A 15,986-nucleotide genomic window follows, 5' to 3' on the forward strand; every position below is an offset into this window, starting at 1 on the left:
ATGGAAGTAGTTTTAACACTGGCCCTTGTAAAGCCACAATGTACCAAAAGTACTATGCCAAATATTTATAACTTGTATAAAAATTCCATATCCCCATATTGGCCACCTGAAGATGAAAACAGATAACTACCTAAATGTTAACTGGCTTTAATACCCTAACATTAAACATAAAAACCACATGGAAAATATATAAATTCAAATAGAAGTAACATAAATCATAAACAAAAAACTGTTTGTGGTACATCATGAATGAGAAAATGTTCTACTCTGTAAATTTTAGAATGAGGCAGGCAAAAGTTGGAAGACCAGTTAATTTTCCCCTACTTCTATTGCTTCAGCTTCATCTCCTTGGGTATCTGATATCCACAATGTGAGTTGTCTCTCAGTAATTGCATTATTAGTGTGTTGTCTTTGTATGACAATGTATCAAGTTCAGCAATACCTTCATTGAAAGCTGTCTTTGCAAGAGAGCAGGCTATCTCTGGGGAAGTTCAGAATCTCATAATAAAACACAGAGTAGTTAAGAGCCAGCCCTAATCTGATAGGATGTGTTGGCTGCATTTCCTTTTTGCTGATTTCAAAAGCTTCTTGGAATGCTTGTTGTGACTGATCCACAATCCCTTTCTTGTCATCACCAGCAGCAACCTCAGCCAGGTAATGGTAGTAGTCTCCTTTCGTTTTCAAATAGAGGACTTTTCTTTCTGTTTGTGAAGTATTGGGGACCAAGTACTTTTCCAAAAATGACAGTACAGCATTGCAGATATCTCCTAGCTCCATCTCAATTTTCTCTTTGTGTCCTAGAGATCTAAAGGGCTTTCCAGTGCTTTCCTTTAAACCTCTCTCAGATTCTTTTCCTTCTAGATTCTGGTGACTCATCTGTCCCCACTTTATTTCCTTGGCCCTTCAAAGCTGGGTTAACTGGTAGGCTCTATCCATCCCATTCCCATTCTGAATCAATCTTGACCCTACCTTGAGGTGGCATTCAGGTTGAGTAACAGTATTGGTCACACAATCCAGTGGGGCTTAAGTTTCATAGACCAGATATAGCAAGAAAAATAAAGCATCATACAATACTGATTATCTCTGTGGACAGCTAGGTCCACCCCTATAGGTTCATCCCTGACTGCTGGGCTCCCATATCCCCCTATACTTTCACCTATGACTCCTTTGTGGAGGGGATGATTGTATCCTGCTTTATCTTGCAATGCTGGAAAAGATATAATTCTTAGGTACACTAACCAATAGAACAAGTATCTACATATGCATATTGTCCTAAGCTCTCCTAAGGAAAAATGTTCCAAGGAGACAAGAGTTGCTAATTCTGAGAAATTCTGGCAAAGAAAATTCAGAAGTATAAGCAAGCTTATTTCCATTCAATGCCTCTTAGTCTAAATTAAGTTGGCACTGTGCCCAACTAACAAATGGTTTATTTACCAAAAGTGTGATTTTTGTATGTTTTTGGAACTTGATGATGCATTTCCATAGAATTTGTATAAAGTTCTACTCATTCTTTAGAATGTATTTTAAATATTAACCAGCATCAAAGCTGTTCTTAATCCCAACAGACAAACTAGATCTTTTTATTCCCGTAACACTTTGTATGTACCTCTATTAACACTTTGCATTGTAATTCTTGTTTATAGATCTGTCCTTTTGAAGGCAAATTCTTAAAGTAAGAAACTGTCTTTTTTTGTTGTTGTTTGCATCCGTAGAACATGGTATACTATCTGCTCACAAATAAAATGTCAAATTATGTACAAATAGCTTAATATGCCCACATAATTTTTGTTCTGTAACTTTCTAAATAAATGAATATGGGTAAGTTACTTAAACTTTTGTAGTTGCATTTCCTAGACTATGAACTAGAGATAAAAATTATTTTCATGGGGTCACTGTGAAAATATTTAATGAGATACCCCAAGTGAAAGTTCCTGAAACAGGGTACAATCTCAATTAATATTTGTTGTATCAGAGTGATAGAAATTAATGTTATATATGATGGCCATTTTCTCAAGTATGGAGGTAATATAAAAAGAGAGAAGGAAATCGTTCTACTATAAGGACACATGCACACGAATGTTCATTGCAGCACTGTTTACAATAGCAAAGACCTGGAACCAACTCAAATGTCCATTGATGATAGACTGGACAGGGAAAATGTGGCACATATACACCATGGAATACTATACAGCCATCAAAAATGATGAATTTCTGTCCTTTGTAGGGATGTGGATGATCCTGGAAACCACCATTCTCGGCAAACTGACACAAGAACAGAAAATCAAATACCACATGTTCTCACTCATAGGTGGGTGTTGAACAATGAGAACACATGGACACAGGGAGGGAAGCACTATACACTGGGGTCTGTCAGGGGGAAATAGGGGAGGGACAGTGGGAGGTGGGGAGTTGGGGATAGCATGGGGAGAAATGCCAGATATAGGTGATGGGGAGGAAGGTAGCAAATCACACTGCCATGTGTGTACCTATGCAACAATCTTGCATGTTCTTCACATGTATGCCAAAACCTAAAATGCAATAAAAAAAAGAGAGAAGGAAAGTAAAATTTGCCTATTGGACATCTGCAAGTTATATTTTATTTTAATTTTGGATTTGATTATATCAATCAGTGATTTAGTACAAAAGAGAGACTTGAAATGGTAAGATTAGATAGGCAGAAGGTGAAGATCGGGGAGAAAAGAAAGAGAAAAATAGCTGAGAAATAGGAAATAAGTAAAAAAGCCATAGAGACTAAAAGATCAGAGTTATAGGAGGACAGGGTGATTATTTTGTGTCAAATTCTGCTGATGAACCTATAAGGATAAATATTGAGAAATGGTCCCTGAAAATGGCAAGAAAATCATCAAGTATATTCTTCAATGTACATATTTTTAAAGTTTCCTTCAAAAAACAACTATCATAAGCTAGGTGCCCACACTAACTAGAGGTGGTTTCTTCCAAGAGATCTCATTTCTTAGTGCTTTTCTTTGCATCCTCTTGGTAAATAGTTGGAAAAGAGTCCAACGACAATCCTGTTGGAGCAAGATGAAAATCTAGGGGCTCTTCTGGATGATCTAGGTGTTCTAGGATGCCTCAGCTATTCTGGAACCATGAGACATCAACTGTCTCAGGGAAAGACCAAAACACAGAGAAGCAGTTTGATAGCTAAAATATAGTTTATAGATGACAGTGTGTCCTTTGTAGGAGCATGGATGGAGCTGGAGGCCATTATTCTTAGCAAACTAATGTCAGAACAGAAAACCAAATACCTCATGTTCTCACTTATAAGTGGGAGAGAAATGATGAGAACACATGTACACATAGAGGGAAACAACACACACTGGGGTCTATCAGTGTCATAGGGTGGAGTGTGGGATGGGGAAAAATATTAGGAAAAATAACTAATGAGTACTAGGTTTAATACCTTGATGACAAAATATCTGTACAATAAACCTCCATGACACAAGTTTACCTATATAACAAACCTTCATATGTACCCCTGAACTTAAAAGTTAAATAAAAAAGAAAATAATAAAACTAAGCCCTTGCTGGTAAAAATTTTAAAAAGAAATATAATCTCCAAGTGTATTTCCTGCTCTTAAAAATATTTAATTAATAAAGTAATTAATTAATTTTTTTCTTTTTTTAAAATTTATTTAACTTTAGGTGCATACTGTATCTGGCATTTCTCCCCATGTTATCCCTTTTTTTTAAGTTGATGGTCAAACAAGAAAGTGTCTCCAGAAACCACAGAGCCTACTGAGACACTTCCTAACACCAAAACAACAACAACAAAAAGGGCACTAAAACAATCACAACAAGAAGATAATTACAATCACATCAGACAGGGAAACATCATTAAATCCAGAAAACAATTAAAAGCACTGACAAAATTTTCTTGCTCTTTCTGTCTAAAAATGTGGGTTTCTTGTGGAGTGGCTAATTTTTTAAAAACCAGAAATTGAAAGGACAATAAGTCAGTGAATGATTAGCTTACAAGTTTTTTTCTACTCATCATTAACCAGTCTTCCCTTTTCCCTAGACTATAGACAGCCATAAAAAGGCAGAAAAAACAAAGTGCATAATAAAATAAATAAATAAATGTTTGAGAGCCAACTGTAGTAGGCATTTAAGACATTTCACTTGATCCTCACAATATTTTGAAAGAATTACTGTAATTATTTTAAAAATAAAGAAACAGGCTCAGAAGGGTGAAATGACTGATGCCTAAAGTCACACAGGTGACTGAGCTAGGATTTAAGTTCAAGCCTATGCTCTATTATGCTGCTTTGGCTTGCTAAAACCATTCAACTTGAGATTCTTACTAATATAGCTTTATCTTCTAGTTTTGAATTTACACTTTTAAGTCTGAAAACCTACTGAATAATAAAAGAACCTAAAATTATTCTCCATTTACTTACCAAAACAGGAGGTGTAATAGAGCATTAGAAAATTCTTCTAGCCTGAGCAATATAGTGAAAAGGCAAACAAAACGAAAACTAGCCAGGCGTGGTGGTGTGCTTGCCTGTAGTTCTGGCTACATGGTAGGCTGAGATCACAGGATCGCTTGAGCCCAGTAAGTAGAGACATCTCTTTAGGTAATCATAACATTCCATGCCTAAAATTATTGTTAATTCTAATTAATGTTAATTCTAACTGGTAATGATAGCTAGCAATACAAAAACACATTGGAAAAAAACACAGAGAGTAATTATAATCAGCTCATTTTGTTATTTTTTTTTTTAACTATACCTTAAGTTCTGGGGTACATGTACAGATCTCGCAGGATTGTTGCATAGGTATACACATGCCATGGTGGTTTGCACTCTCCATCCCCATGTCACCTACATTAGGCATTTCTCCCAGTGTTATGCTTCCCCAACCTCCCCGCCCTCAACTGCCCCTCCCCTAAATCCCACCCCCCACATACCCCAGTGTGTAATGTTCCCCTCCCTGTGCCCATGTGTTCTCATTGTTCAACACCTGCCTATGAGTGAGAGCATATGGTGTTTGCTTTTCTGTTCTTGTGTCAGTTTGCTAGAATGATGGTTTCCAGATTCATCCATATCCTTACAAAGGACATGGACTCATGGTTTTTTATGGCTGCATAGTATTCTATGGTGTATATGTGCCACATTTTTTTTTAACCAGTCTATCATTGATGGGAATTTGGATTGATTCCAGGTCTTTACTATTGTAAACAATGCCACAATTGACATACGTGTGCATATGTCTTTTTAACAGAATGCTTTATAATCCTTTGGGTATATACCTAGTAATGGAATTGCTGGGTCAAATAAAATTTCTACTTCTAGATCCTTGAGAAATCACCACACTGTCTTCCACAATGGTTAAACTAATTTACACTCCCACTAACAGTGTAAAAGTGTTCCTATTTCTCCATATCCTCTCCAGAATCTGTTGTCTCCAGATTTTTTGATGATTGTTATTCTAACTGGTGTGAGACGGTATGTCAAAGTGGTTTTGATTTGCATTTCGCATTTTTATCATATGTTTGTTGGCCTCATATATGTCTTCTTTTGAAAAGTTTCTGTTCATATTCTTTGCCCACTTTTGAATGGGATTGTTTGTATGTTTCTTGTCAATCTGTTTTAGTTCTTTGTAGATTCTGGATATTAGCCCATTGTCAGATGGGTAGATTGCAAAAATTTTTTTCCATTCTGTTGGTTGCCAGTTCACGCTAATGATGGTTTTCTTCTTCTTGTTTTTTTTTTTTTTTTTTTTTTTTTTTTTTTTTTTTTTTTGCTATGCAGAAGCTCTTAAGTTTAATTAGATCCCATTTGTCTATTTTGGGTTTTATTGCCATTGCTTTCAGTGTTTTAGTCATGAAGCCCTTGCCTATGCCTAGGTCCTGAATGGTTTTGCCTAGGTTTTCTTCTAGGGTTTTTTATAGTGTTAGGTCTTATATTTAAATCTGTAATCCATCTGGAGTTAATTTTAGTGTAATGTGTAAGGAAGGGGTCCAGTTTCTGTTTTCTGCACATGGCTAGCCAGTTTTCCCAACACCATTTATTAAACACGGACTCCTTTCCCCATTGCTTGTTTTTGTCAGATTTGTCAAAGATCAGATGGTTGTAGATGTGTGGCATTGCCTCTGAGGCCTCTGTTCTGTTCCATTGGTCTATATCTCTGTTTTGGTACCAGTACCATGCTGTTTTGATTACTGTAGCCTTGTAATATAGTTTAAAGTCAGGTAGCATGATGCCTCCAGCTTTGTTCTCTTTGCTTAGGATAGTCTTGGCTATGTGGGCTCTCTTTTGTTTCCATATGAAGTTTAAAGTGGTTTTCTCCAGTTCTGTGAAGAAGGTCAATGGTAGCTTGATGGGGATAGCATTGAATCTATACATTACTTTGGGCAGTATGGCCATTTTCGTGATATAGCTTCTTCCTAATCATGAACATGGAATATTTTTCCATCTGTTTGTGTCCTCTCTTATTTCCTTGAGCAGTGGTTTGCCATTCTGCTTGAAGAGGTCCTTTACATTTTTTGTTAGTTGTATTCCTAGGTATTTTATTGTCTTTGTAGCAGTTGTGAATAGGAGTTCCCTCTTGATTTGGCTCTCAGTCTGTTATTTCTTTATAGGAATGCTTGTGATTTCTGCACATTGATTTTGTGTCCTGTGACTGCTGAAGTTGCTTATCAGCTTAAGGAGATTTTGGGCTGAGATGATGAGGTCTTCTAAATATACAATCATGTTGTCTGCAAATAGAGACAATTTGACTTCTTCTTTTCCTAATTAAATACCCTTTATTTCTTTTTCTTGCCTGATTGCTCTGGCTAAAACTTCCAATACTATATTTAATAGGAGTGGAGAGAGAGAGCTTTCTTTTCTAGTGCCAGATTTCAAAGGGAATGCTTCCAGTTTTTGCCCATTCAGTATGATATTGGCTGTGGTTTTGTCATAGATATTTTTTATTATTTTGAGGTATGTTCCATTGATACCTAGTTTATTGAGGGTTTTTAGCATAAAGGGCTGCTGAATTTCGTCAAAGGCCTTTTCTGCATCTATTGAAATAATCGTGTTTTTTTGTCTTTGGTTCTGTTTATGTGATGGATTACGTTTATAGATTTGCATATGTGAACCACCCTTGCATCCCCGGAATGAAGCCTATTTGGTCTTGATGGATAAGTTTTTTGATGTGCTGTTGCATTCAGTTTGCTAGCATTTTTTTGAAGATTTTTGCATCTATGCTCATCGTGGATATTGGCCTGAAGTTTTCTTTTTTTGTTGAGTTTCTGCCAGGTTTTGGTATCAGTATAGTGTTGGTTTCATAAAGTGATTTGGGATGGATTCCCTCTTTTTGTATTGTTTGGAATAGTTTTAGAAGGAATGGTACCAGCTCCTCTTTGTATGTCTGGTAGAATTTGGCTCTGAACCCATCTGAACCTGGACTTATTTTGGTTGGTAGGCTATTAGTTGCTGCCTCAACTTCAGCCCTTGTTATTGGTGTATTCAGGGATTCAACTTCTTCATGGTTTAGACTTAGGAGGGTGAAAGTGTCCAGGAATTTTTCCATTTCTTCCAGATTTACTGGCTTATAGGCAAAGAGTTGTTTGTAGTAATCTCTGATGGTAGTTTGTATTTCTGTGGAATTGGTGGTGATATTCCCTTTATCATTTTTTATTGCCTCTATTTGATTCTTCTTTCTTTTATTTTTTATTAGTCTTTCTAGCAGTCTGTCTGATCTTTTCAAAAAACAAGCTCCTGAATTTATTGATTTTTTGAAGGTTTTTTGTGTCTCTATGTCCTTCAGTTCTGCTTTGATCTTAGTTATTTCTTGTCTCTGCTAGCTTTTGAGTTTTTTTTTATCTTGTTCCTCTAGTTCTTTCAATTTTGACAATAGGTGTTGGGAAAAACAGCAAAGCTGAAAGGATTTAGAGTGCCTACATAAATTGGTTATGAGTAACACATAAACAAGGAACAAGAAACTGCAGAAGGCCACAGCAGGCCTCTGAGGAGGAAGGCCACTCCATGCATCATGTTCCGGTGCAGGGTGACCTCAGCTCTGTTACAATAAACATTGTGCTCAATGATGTAAAACCCCTTCATAGCACTATGATGTAGCCAAACTTGTAGACTCCTTGTAAGGTCCACATTGCATCAGTTGTACATAAATAATAAGCTAAATATAACCACATGTTCTCATTTTGTGAAACTCCCAAACAGCCACTGCTATCAATCCTTAGAACGGCACACCAGTTCCGGCTCACTGATTCAGTTCTGGTTCACTGATTCACTCCACCATCATGTCACCTGCTCTCCATCATTGCTCCACGTAATCTACCCTGTAGATCAAAGTGATTGTAACCAATAAATAATGTGGCTGATCAGAGCTTGGGACCTTCCCTGATCCTCCAAAGTAATGAGTGATGTCCCCCTGGTCCTACTGTCTGTCTTAATCTGTCTTTTTCTCATTCATTCACCACCACCAAACTCAGGGTACCCACAGGTGATGTAGGGCTGGCTCCCTACAGATAGGGTATCAATTTGAGATCTTTCCTCACTTCTAATGCAGGCATTTATTGCTATAAATTTTCCTCTAGACACTTCTCTAAATATGTCCCAGAGATTCTGGTATGTTGTGTCTTTGTTCTCTTTGGTTTTGAAGAACATTTTTGTTTCTGCCTTCATTTCATTATTTATTCAGTAGTCATTCAGGAGCAGGTTGTTCAGTTTCCATGTAGTTGTGCAGTTTTGGGTGAATTTCTTAATCCTGAGTTCTAATTTGATTGCACTGTGGTCTGAGAGACTGTTTGTTATGATTTCCATTCTTTTGCATTTGCTGAGGAGTGATTTACTTCCAATTATGTGGTCAATTTTAGAATAAGTGTGATGTGGGGCTGAGAAGAATGTATATTCTGTTGATTTGGGGTGGAGAGTTCTGTAGATGTCTATTAGATCTGCTTAGTCCAGATCTGAGTTCAATTCCTGGATATCCTTGTTGATTTTCTGTCTTTTTGATCTGTCTGATATTGACAGTGGAGTGTTAAAGTCTCCCACTATTATTGTGTGGAAGTCTATGTCTCTTGCAGGTCGTTAAGAACTTGCTTCATGTTTGATTTTCAGTAGCTCTGAAAAAAAAAAAGTAAAAGAAAAAAAGAACTTGCTTTATGTATCTGAGTGCTCTTGTATTGGATGTATATATATTTAGGATAGTTAGCTCTTCTTATTGCATTTATCCCTTTACCATTATGTAATGCCCTTCTTTGCCTCTTTTGATCTATGTTGGCTTAAAACCCATTTTATCAGAGACTAGGATTGCAACTCCTGCTTTTTTTTGCTCTCCATTATTTGGTAAATCTTCTTCCATCCCTTTGTTTTGAGTCTATGTGTGTCTTTTCATGTGAGATGGGTCTCCTGAATACAGCACACTGGTGGGTCTTGACTCTTTATCCAATTTGCCAGCCTGTGTCTTTTGATTGGGGCATTTAGGCCATTTACATTTAACATTAATATTGTTATGTGTGAATTTGGTCTTACCATTTTGTTACTGACTGGTTGTTTTGCCTGTTAGTTGATGCAGTTTATTCATTGCATCATCAGTCTTTACCATTTGGTACATTTTTGCAGTGGCTGGTACTGGTTGTTCCTTTCCTTGTTTAGTGCTTCTTTCAGGAGGTCTTGTAAGGCAGGTCTGGTGGTGACGAAATCTCTCAGCAACTGTTTGTCCATAGAGGATTTTATTTCTTCTTCACTTATAAAGCTCAGTTTGGCTTCATATGAAACTCTAGGTTGAAAGTTGTTTTCTTTAAGAATGTTGAATATTGGCACCCTCTCTCTTCTGGCTTGTAGGGATTCTGCTGAGAGATCAGCTGTGAGTCTGATGGGTTTCCCTTTGTGGGTAACCTGACCTTTCTCTCTGGCTGCCTTTAGCATTTTTTCCTTCATTTCAACCCTGGTGAATCTGATGATTATGTGCTTTCAGGTTGCTCTTCTTGAGGAATATCTTTGTGGTGTTCTCTGTATTTTCTAGATTTGAATGTTGGCATGACTTGCTAGGTTGTGGAAGTTCTGGATAATATCCTGAAGAGTGTTTCCCAGCTTGGATTTATTCTCCCTGTCACATTCAGGTATGCTGATCAAGTGTAGATTATGTCTTTTCACATAATTCCATATTTCTTGGTGGCTTTGTTCATTTCTTTTCACTCTTTTTTCTCTAATCTTGCCTTCTCATTTTATTTCATTGAGGTGATCTTCAATCTTTGATATCCTTTCTTCTGCTTGATCAATTTGAGTATTAAAACTTGTGGATGCTTTGCAACAATCTCATGCTATGTTTTTCAGCTTCATCAAGTCTTTTATCTTCTTCTCTAAGCTGGTTATCCTAGTTACCATTTTGTCTAACCTTTTTTCCAGGTTTAACTTCTTTGCATTGGATTAGAACATGTTTTTAGCTCAGAGAAGTTTGTTATTATCCACCTTCTGAAGCGTACTTCTGTGAATTCAACAAATTAATTTACCATCCTGTTTTGTTCCCTTGCTGGTGAGGCATTGTGATTTCTTGGAGGAGGAGACGTGTTCTGGTCTTTGATGAATTCATCCTTTTTGTGCTGGTTCTCATTTTTGTGGATTTATCTACTTTTGACCTTTGAAGTTGGTGACTTTGGATGGGGTCTCTGAGTGGACATTCTTTCTGTGGATGTTGAAGCTATTTCTTTATGTTTTTAAGTTTTCCTTCTAACAGTTAGGTCCCTCTGCTGTAGGACTGCTGGAGGTCCACTCCAGACCTTGTTTGCCTGGGAATCACCCGTGGGGGTTTCAGAACAGCAATGAATGTTGACTGATCTTTCCTCTGGTAGCTTCGTCCTAGAAGGGTACCTGCCAGGTGTCAGCCAGAGCTCTCCTGTATGAGGCATCTTTTTGGTTATACAGGGGTCAGGGAGCTGCTTGAGGAGGCAGTTTGTCCCTTGTCTGCCTGTAGAGGCGCTGCTGGGCTGTCACAGACTCAGTCCAGCTGCTGCGTAAGCTTCCTCTGGCTTTTGTTTACAGAGGTAGGTTTAGACTCACCTCAGCAATGGCAGACGCCCTTCCCCTCACCGTGTTTGATTGTCCTGAATTTAGCTCAAACTGGTGTGCTGGCTGTGAAACTCTCAAGCAAGAGGACTTTAGTTTGCTGGTGTTTGTGGGGGTGGGACCTGCACAGCTGTATCACCTGATTCCCTGTTTCAGCTCCCCCTGTTTCTGGGGAGTGGGTAGCCTTTTCCCACAGGCACTCTTGGTGCTAGTCAAAACATCCACCCAGATCTGTGCCAACACCTGTGACGCTGGCTGGAGCTGCTGCTCAGATCTGTGCTGTTAACTCACAGTGCTTTTCAGTCTGGTGGGGATCTCCTGGTCTGTGGGTTGCAGAGGCCATGGGAGAAGCACAGTATCCGAACTGGAGTGCTGGTGTGGGGAAATTCCCCAATCCTCCAGTCAGTTGCACTTCCTGGATAAGGCAGTGCCCTACCCTACCTTGGTTTGCCCTCCTTGGGCTACACCTGCTGTCCAACCAGTCCCGTTGAACTGGACCTGGTACCTCAATTGGAAATGCAGAGATCACTCACCTTCTGTGTCTCTCTTGCTGGGGACTGTGCTCCACAGTTGTTTCTATTCAGCCATCTTGCCAGATTAATTTTTAGTAAAAAAAATTTAAGCATATACACAAGTGGAAAAAATAGTATGATGATTTTTTATCTTCCCATTACCCAGTTTTGACATTTATCTGCACGTGGTCACTGTATTCCCCCTTCATTAGCATCTTTTTACTGGATTATTTTATAGTAAATCCCAAACATCATCTCATTTCATTCCCAAGCATTTCAGTACATATTTGTAAAAGATAAGGATTCTTTTTCCCCAATATTACCACAATATTATCACAGATTAAAAAGCTAGCAGTAATTTCTTAATATCATCAAGTATCCACTTAGTGTTCAAATTTCTCTGATTTTCTTATATTTACAGTTAGTTTGCTTGAATTGGGATCCAATCCAAAATCTAGAGATAATATTGGGTTGATTTGTATGTTAACTCTCTTTTGACCTGTAAATTACCAGTGGTGGGCAGAATAATGACCCTCCCTGCAAAAATTCCTATGTTCTAATATCTGAACACTGTGAATGTGTCAGATTGCATGGCAAAGAGAAATTAAGGTTGAAGATAGAATTAAGGTTACTAATCAGCTGGTATTAAGGACATTACCCTAGGTTATCTGAGTAGGCAAGATGTCATCACAAGACTTCTGAAAAGTGGAAAAAGGAATCAGAAGAGAATGATATCCTTGAATGGTCACCCAAACACTGCCTCCAGCACCCCCTGGTTCAGAGTCCAAGATCATAGCTCTTGTGAGAAAAGACACACACACATACACACACACACACAAACATATACAAACATAACTAATATAGAGTTCATAATAGTTTCCAAAAGCATTTTACCCTGCACTAAGCCATTGATCCTCCCTGAAACCCTGGGGGGTGTGATGAGTAAAGACTATCATTTTCATTTTACACATGAGCAACAGAGAGGCTCAGAGAGGTAAACTGGCTTACCCCAAGTCACAAAGATATCAGATCTGTCTGATCCCAGACTTTTTGCATTTTTTGGTATTCCACCCATGTCTTTCCTATGCCTCTTATGTGCCCACATACAGGCCCAAGCCCACCCCAATTCCTGAGCCAATCCTCATCAGGACAGTAACTCAGTCAGCAGCTTTTGCCCACCAAGAAATCAGACTTGAAATGAAGATGTATTGCCAATCAAAGTGCTGTCCAGAGCATTAGGAAAAACAACCACCACTTATTGAGTGCCTGCCAAAATTTTTTCTAAGAACTTAGATAGATTCCTTACAACTCTACTTTTTTACAGTTTACAGAAGGAAATGAGGTTTAAAAGATTATTTACTTGCCCAAGGTCACACAACAAATATGTGGAAGATCCAAGTTTCAAACTCAGATCAGCATAACTGCAAACTGTTCTTCACCTATACCTCCTATGCTGCCTTAACACATGTGATTCTAAGCACCACATGGCCTCTAAGTGACAGCTTTCAGTCCTCTTCACTAGAAGATCGGGGAGAAAGGTGACTAACAGCTAACTGGAAAATGCTAGATGTCCAGATGGGTTTGGGGACCATGAATGCTAACTGGGGCCAGGCAACATGGGGCTGGGAAGTGATTCCAGCAGCATTGACTGCCCAGGAAAACAGCAGCAGTGATCCTCGACTTGGGTTTCTCTGGGAAGCATAGAGAAAGGATAAGGACAAGGAGGGCTGATGGTATCGACAAGTGAAATGTTGAAGAAATGGACCAGGGAGTCCGAGCTGTGAAAAAAAGTCAGGATGGGATGGATGGACCAGGAGAGGGTCCCTGGCCTGAAGCCTCTGTGAGGTCCAGGAGAAGGTAGGAAGGAGAAACTGAGGGAGAGAATAAGACTAGAAAAGTGACAGGGGTCTGTTAGGCAGAGAAGAGACATTAAATCATAAGATTTCAGAGGTAGAACCCTTTTGGGTGTGGACTTATCTGGGTATTAGGGGTTGAAATGGAACAGAGATGAAGTTTTAACAGGCTTTTATTTGGAACGGAGGCAACCAAAGCTTTATCTTAAGAGATGAGTTTTGGCTAGTGAAGACCATCCTGTCCCTGAGTGATTCAGTCTCAGTCTTCTTAGATAGCATATGGTGCTGAATCTTTCCCAAAACAAGGTTGACCTGAATTCCTTTATGCCAAACTCTCTACCACAGTAAATTGGCATGTGAGTCCCTTACATGGCATGGCATGCAGCAACAATGGCCAGAGGCTTTCTTTGATCATGTTGTGGACAGGATGCCCCCAGAAAAGTAAGGAGACAATAGGTAGACATCTGTCTATTTAGATAAATCAGGGCATAGGTAGCATCAAAAACTTGGAATAAAACAGAAATCAGAAGGAGACCTCAGTTCTAGCCCTGCCTTGGTAATAGACTGATTTGTTACCTTGTGCTAGTCCCTTCTGCCTGGGTTTAATATTCTCATTCATATCAGGATGAATTGAATGGAATGACTCTAAGTACCTTTCCAGGTCTAAATTCCTAGGTTCTAACAGGGTCAGCTGAGATGTCGGTCACCACCTGCGGAAGTCTGACCTGCAAACCCCGACACAATGATGGATGAATGAATGCACTCTAACACCATTACCATGATACAAGTGGGCTAGGGATAGCTGTTGGCTGCTTTCAGAGGGTGAAATGCAACCAATCAACCAAGAACCTCTGTCCATCCACGTATTTATTCATAACAGAGGTTCTAAGTCAACACACTTGTGGATAATTAGCATGGCTGAAAGAGTGGATATACAAATGATAAAAGCTTTAGGTTCCAGGCCCAGAGTAAACACTATTTTTTTTTGAAAGGTCTCACATATTCATTACTGAACCCAGCCAACCAAAGCCTTCTTTTCTTTTTTTTTTTTTAACATTAATAATGGAAGCACTGAGGGTTATACCAACTAATACCTTCATAACAGATCCAGAGAGGAAACTTTGTTCAAACTTTTCCAGATAGTGGTGACATTTTTCAGCTCGATTTGGTAACATGATTGTGACCTTCAGACAGCATAAATATGTGTGCCATTCTCATGTGTAATTTCTTATAGACCCAGCTTGGTTCTTCTCCAATGTCTTCTTTTGGAGTTGCGCCTGATTTTATTACCAGTTTTCATCTGAATCCACTGGGGAATGGGACCATTTTGCTTTTGTTTCTTGATCAGAAGTCGCTTAATCCTGAAAGTCTTGTGAGAAGACATGGCAAGAAATGGAGTAAAGCACTCACCACAATGGTGGAGAAAGGAAGAGAGGAGAGCAGTAAACACTATTAATAGGTAATTCCCCTTTGATCCTCTCCAGAGAGGCCACCCAGCACAAAATTAACATGAGTAAACAGAGTAGAGACAAAGGAATGTGGGGTAAACAGACTTAAACTGGGAAAAACCTCTTATTGTCCTTCTCTTCTCCCTAACTTAATGGACCAGCTGGCTGCCTTTGGCCTGCCCCAATAAAACCTGTCAGCCTTCCCAAAGGTTTGAGACTATAATCTATAGCTTTTCCTAATGTATCTTTAATATGTGCCAGTCACCCCAAGTGAATATCAACAGCCAACTGTATAAGAAATGGGTTCTAATCTATGGCAAGTTATTAAAGAGATTTGAACAGGATCACACAGGGATTAATCACTTTATTTTCGAAGCTGTAGTGTTTATTGTAGTTCACTTCTCTGGTTGGCAGGGAATCACTGCTGAGTTTCTTCATATATGTTGAACAACCTGGTTGAATAATATATTGGAGATTTCTACGAGCCCTAGGTTGGTTGAACAGCCATCATATTCTCAGGCTTCCAGGAAAAACTGAGACTACTTTTTCTCCCTGACTCCTTCTTCCAACCCTGAACTTCAGCAAAAGAAAGATGAATGTGTGTAAACTGGCATTTAGAAGGTGGATTAAGTAGATGAATCAGAGAACCTCATCAATCTTCCAGTGATTACCCTTCATCTAGAATTCCAGCATAGCCTTAAGTCCTCCTATCCCAGTCAATACTGCCCCTATACTGTGGCTGATCATGACCCATCCAGCATAGTGCTTCTGTGGAAATTAAAAAATGAATTTAGAGAATCTCTGGGGCTTCCTACTAGTGTACAGGAGAAAAAATTATCAAAAGCAGGACCTGGAATTAAGCTGAATGTCTGCCAGCTCCTATGCCCCTGCCAATAACTACTAAAGCGTAGAGTCAGAGAAGGGAAAGATTGAGAGCCATAGCAATTTTCAGCCACAGTTGTACCACTATTTGGCTGTTGCAGTGCTTGGCATGGTGTGGTTTGTGAGGTAGGGTAGGAAGAGGGGAAAGGAACTGTGTCTGATTGCATCTCTCTCATGAAGTAGAGTCAGAGCAAGCCTGAACATTCTAGAAAGCCTAGTGACTGATGTCAACAATGTAATCAGAGAGACTGCAAC

General features: G+C 38.9%; 1 protein-coding gene and 1 pseudogene across 1 annotated transcript; both read right to left on the minus strand.

The window, feature by feature from the left end:
* Positions 1-309: 309 nt before the first annotated feature.
* On the minus strand, positions 310-876 carry LOC105722960 (14-3-3 protein zeta/delta-like; annotated as a pseudogene).
* A 13,753-nt stretch (positions 877-14,629) lies between these two features.
* LOC105722977 (large ribosomal subunit protein eL39-like) lies at positions 14,630-14,785 on the minus strand. The gene has a single exon (XM_064367706.1). The coding sequence runs from the start codon at positions 14,783-14,785 to the stop codon at positions 14,630-14,632; it is 156 nt and encodes a 51-aa protein (XP_064223776.1).
* Positions 14,786-15,986: the final 1,201 nt, after the last annotated feature.

This window comes from Aotus nancymaae, unplaced genomic scaffold, assembly GCF_030222135.1.
Source record: "Aotus nancymaae isolate 86718 unplaced genomic scaffold, 86718_ANA_hifiasm-v0.15.2.pri h1tg000073l, whole genome shotgun sequence".
NCBI classification, from domain to species: Eukaryota; Metazoa; Chordata; class Mammalia; order Primates; family Aotidae; genus Aotus; species Aotus nancymaae.

Excerpts from the sequence above, each read along its gene's own strand:
- LOC105722977 (XM_064367706.1), bottom strand. The coding sequence starts at position 14,785 with ATGTCTTCTCACAAGACTTTCAGGATTAAGCGACTTCTGATCAAGAAA.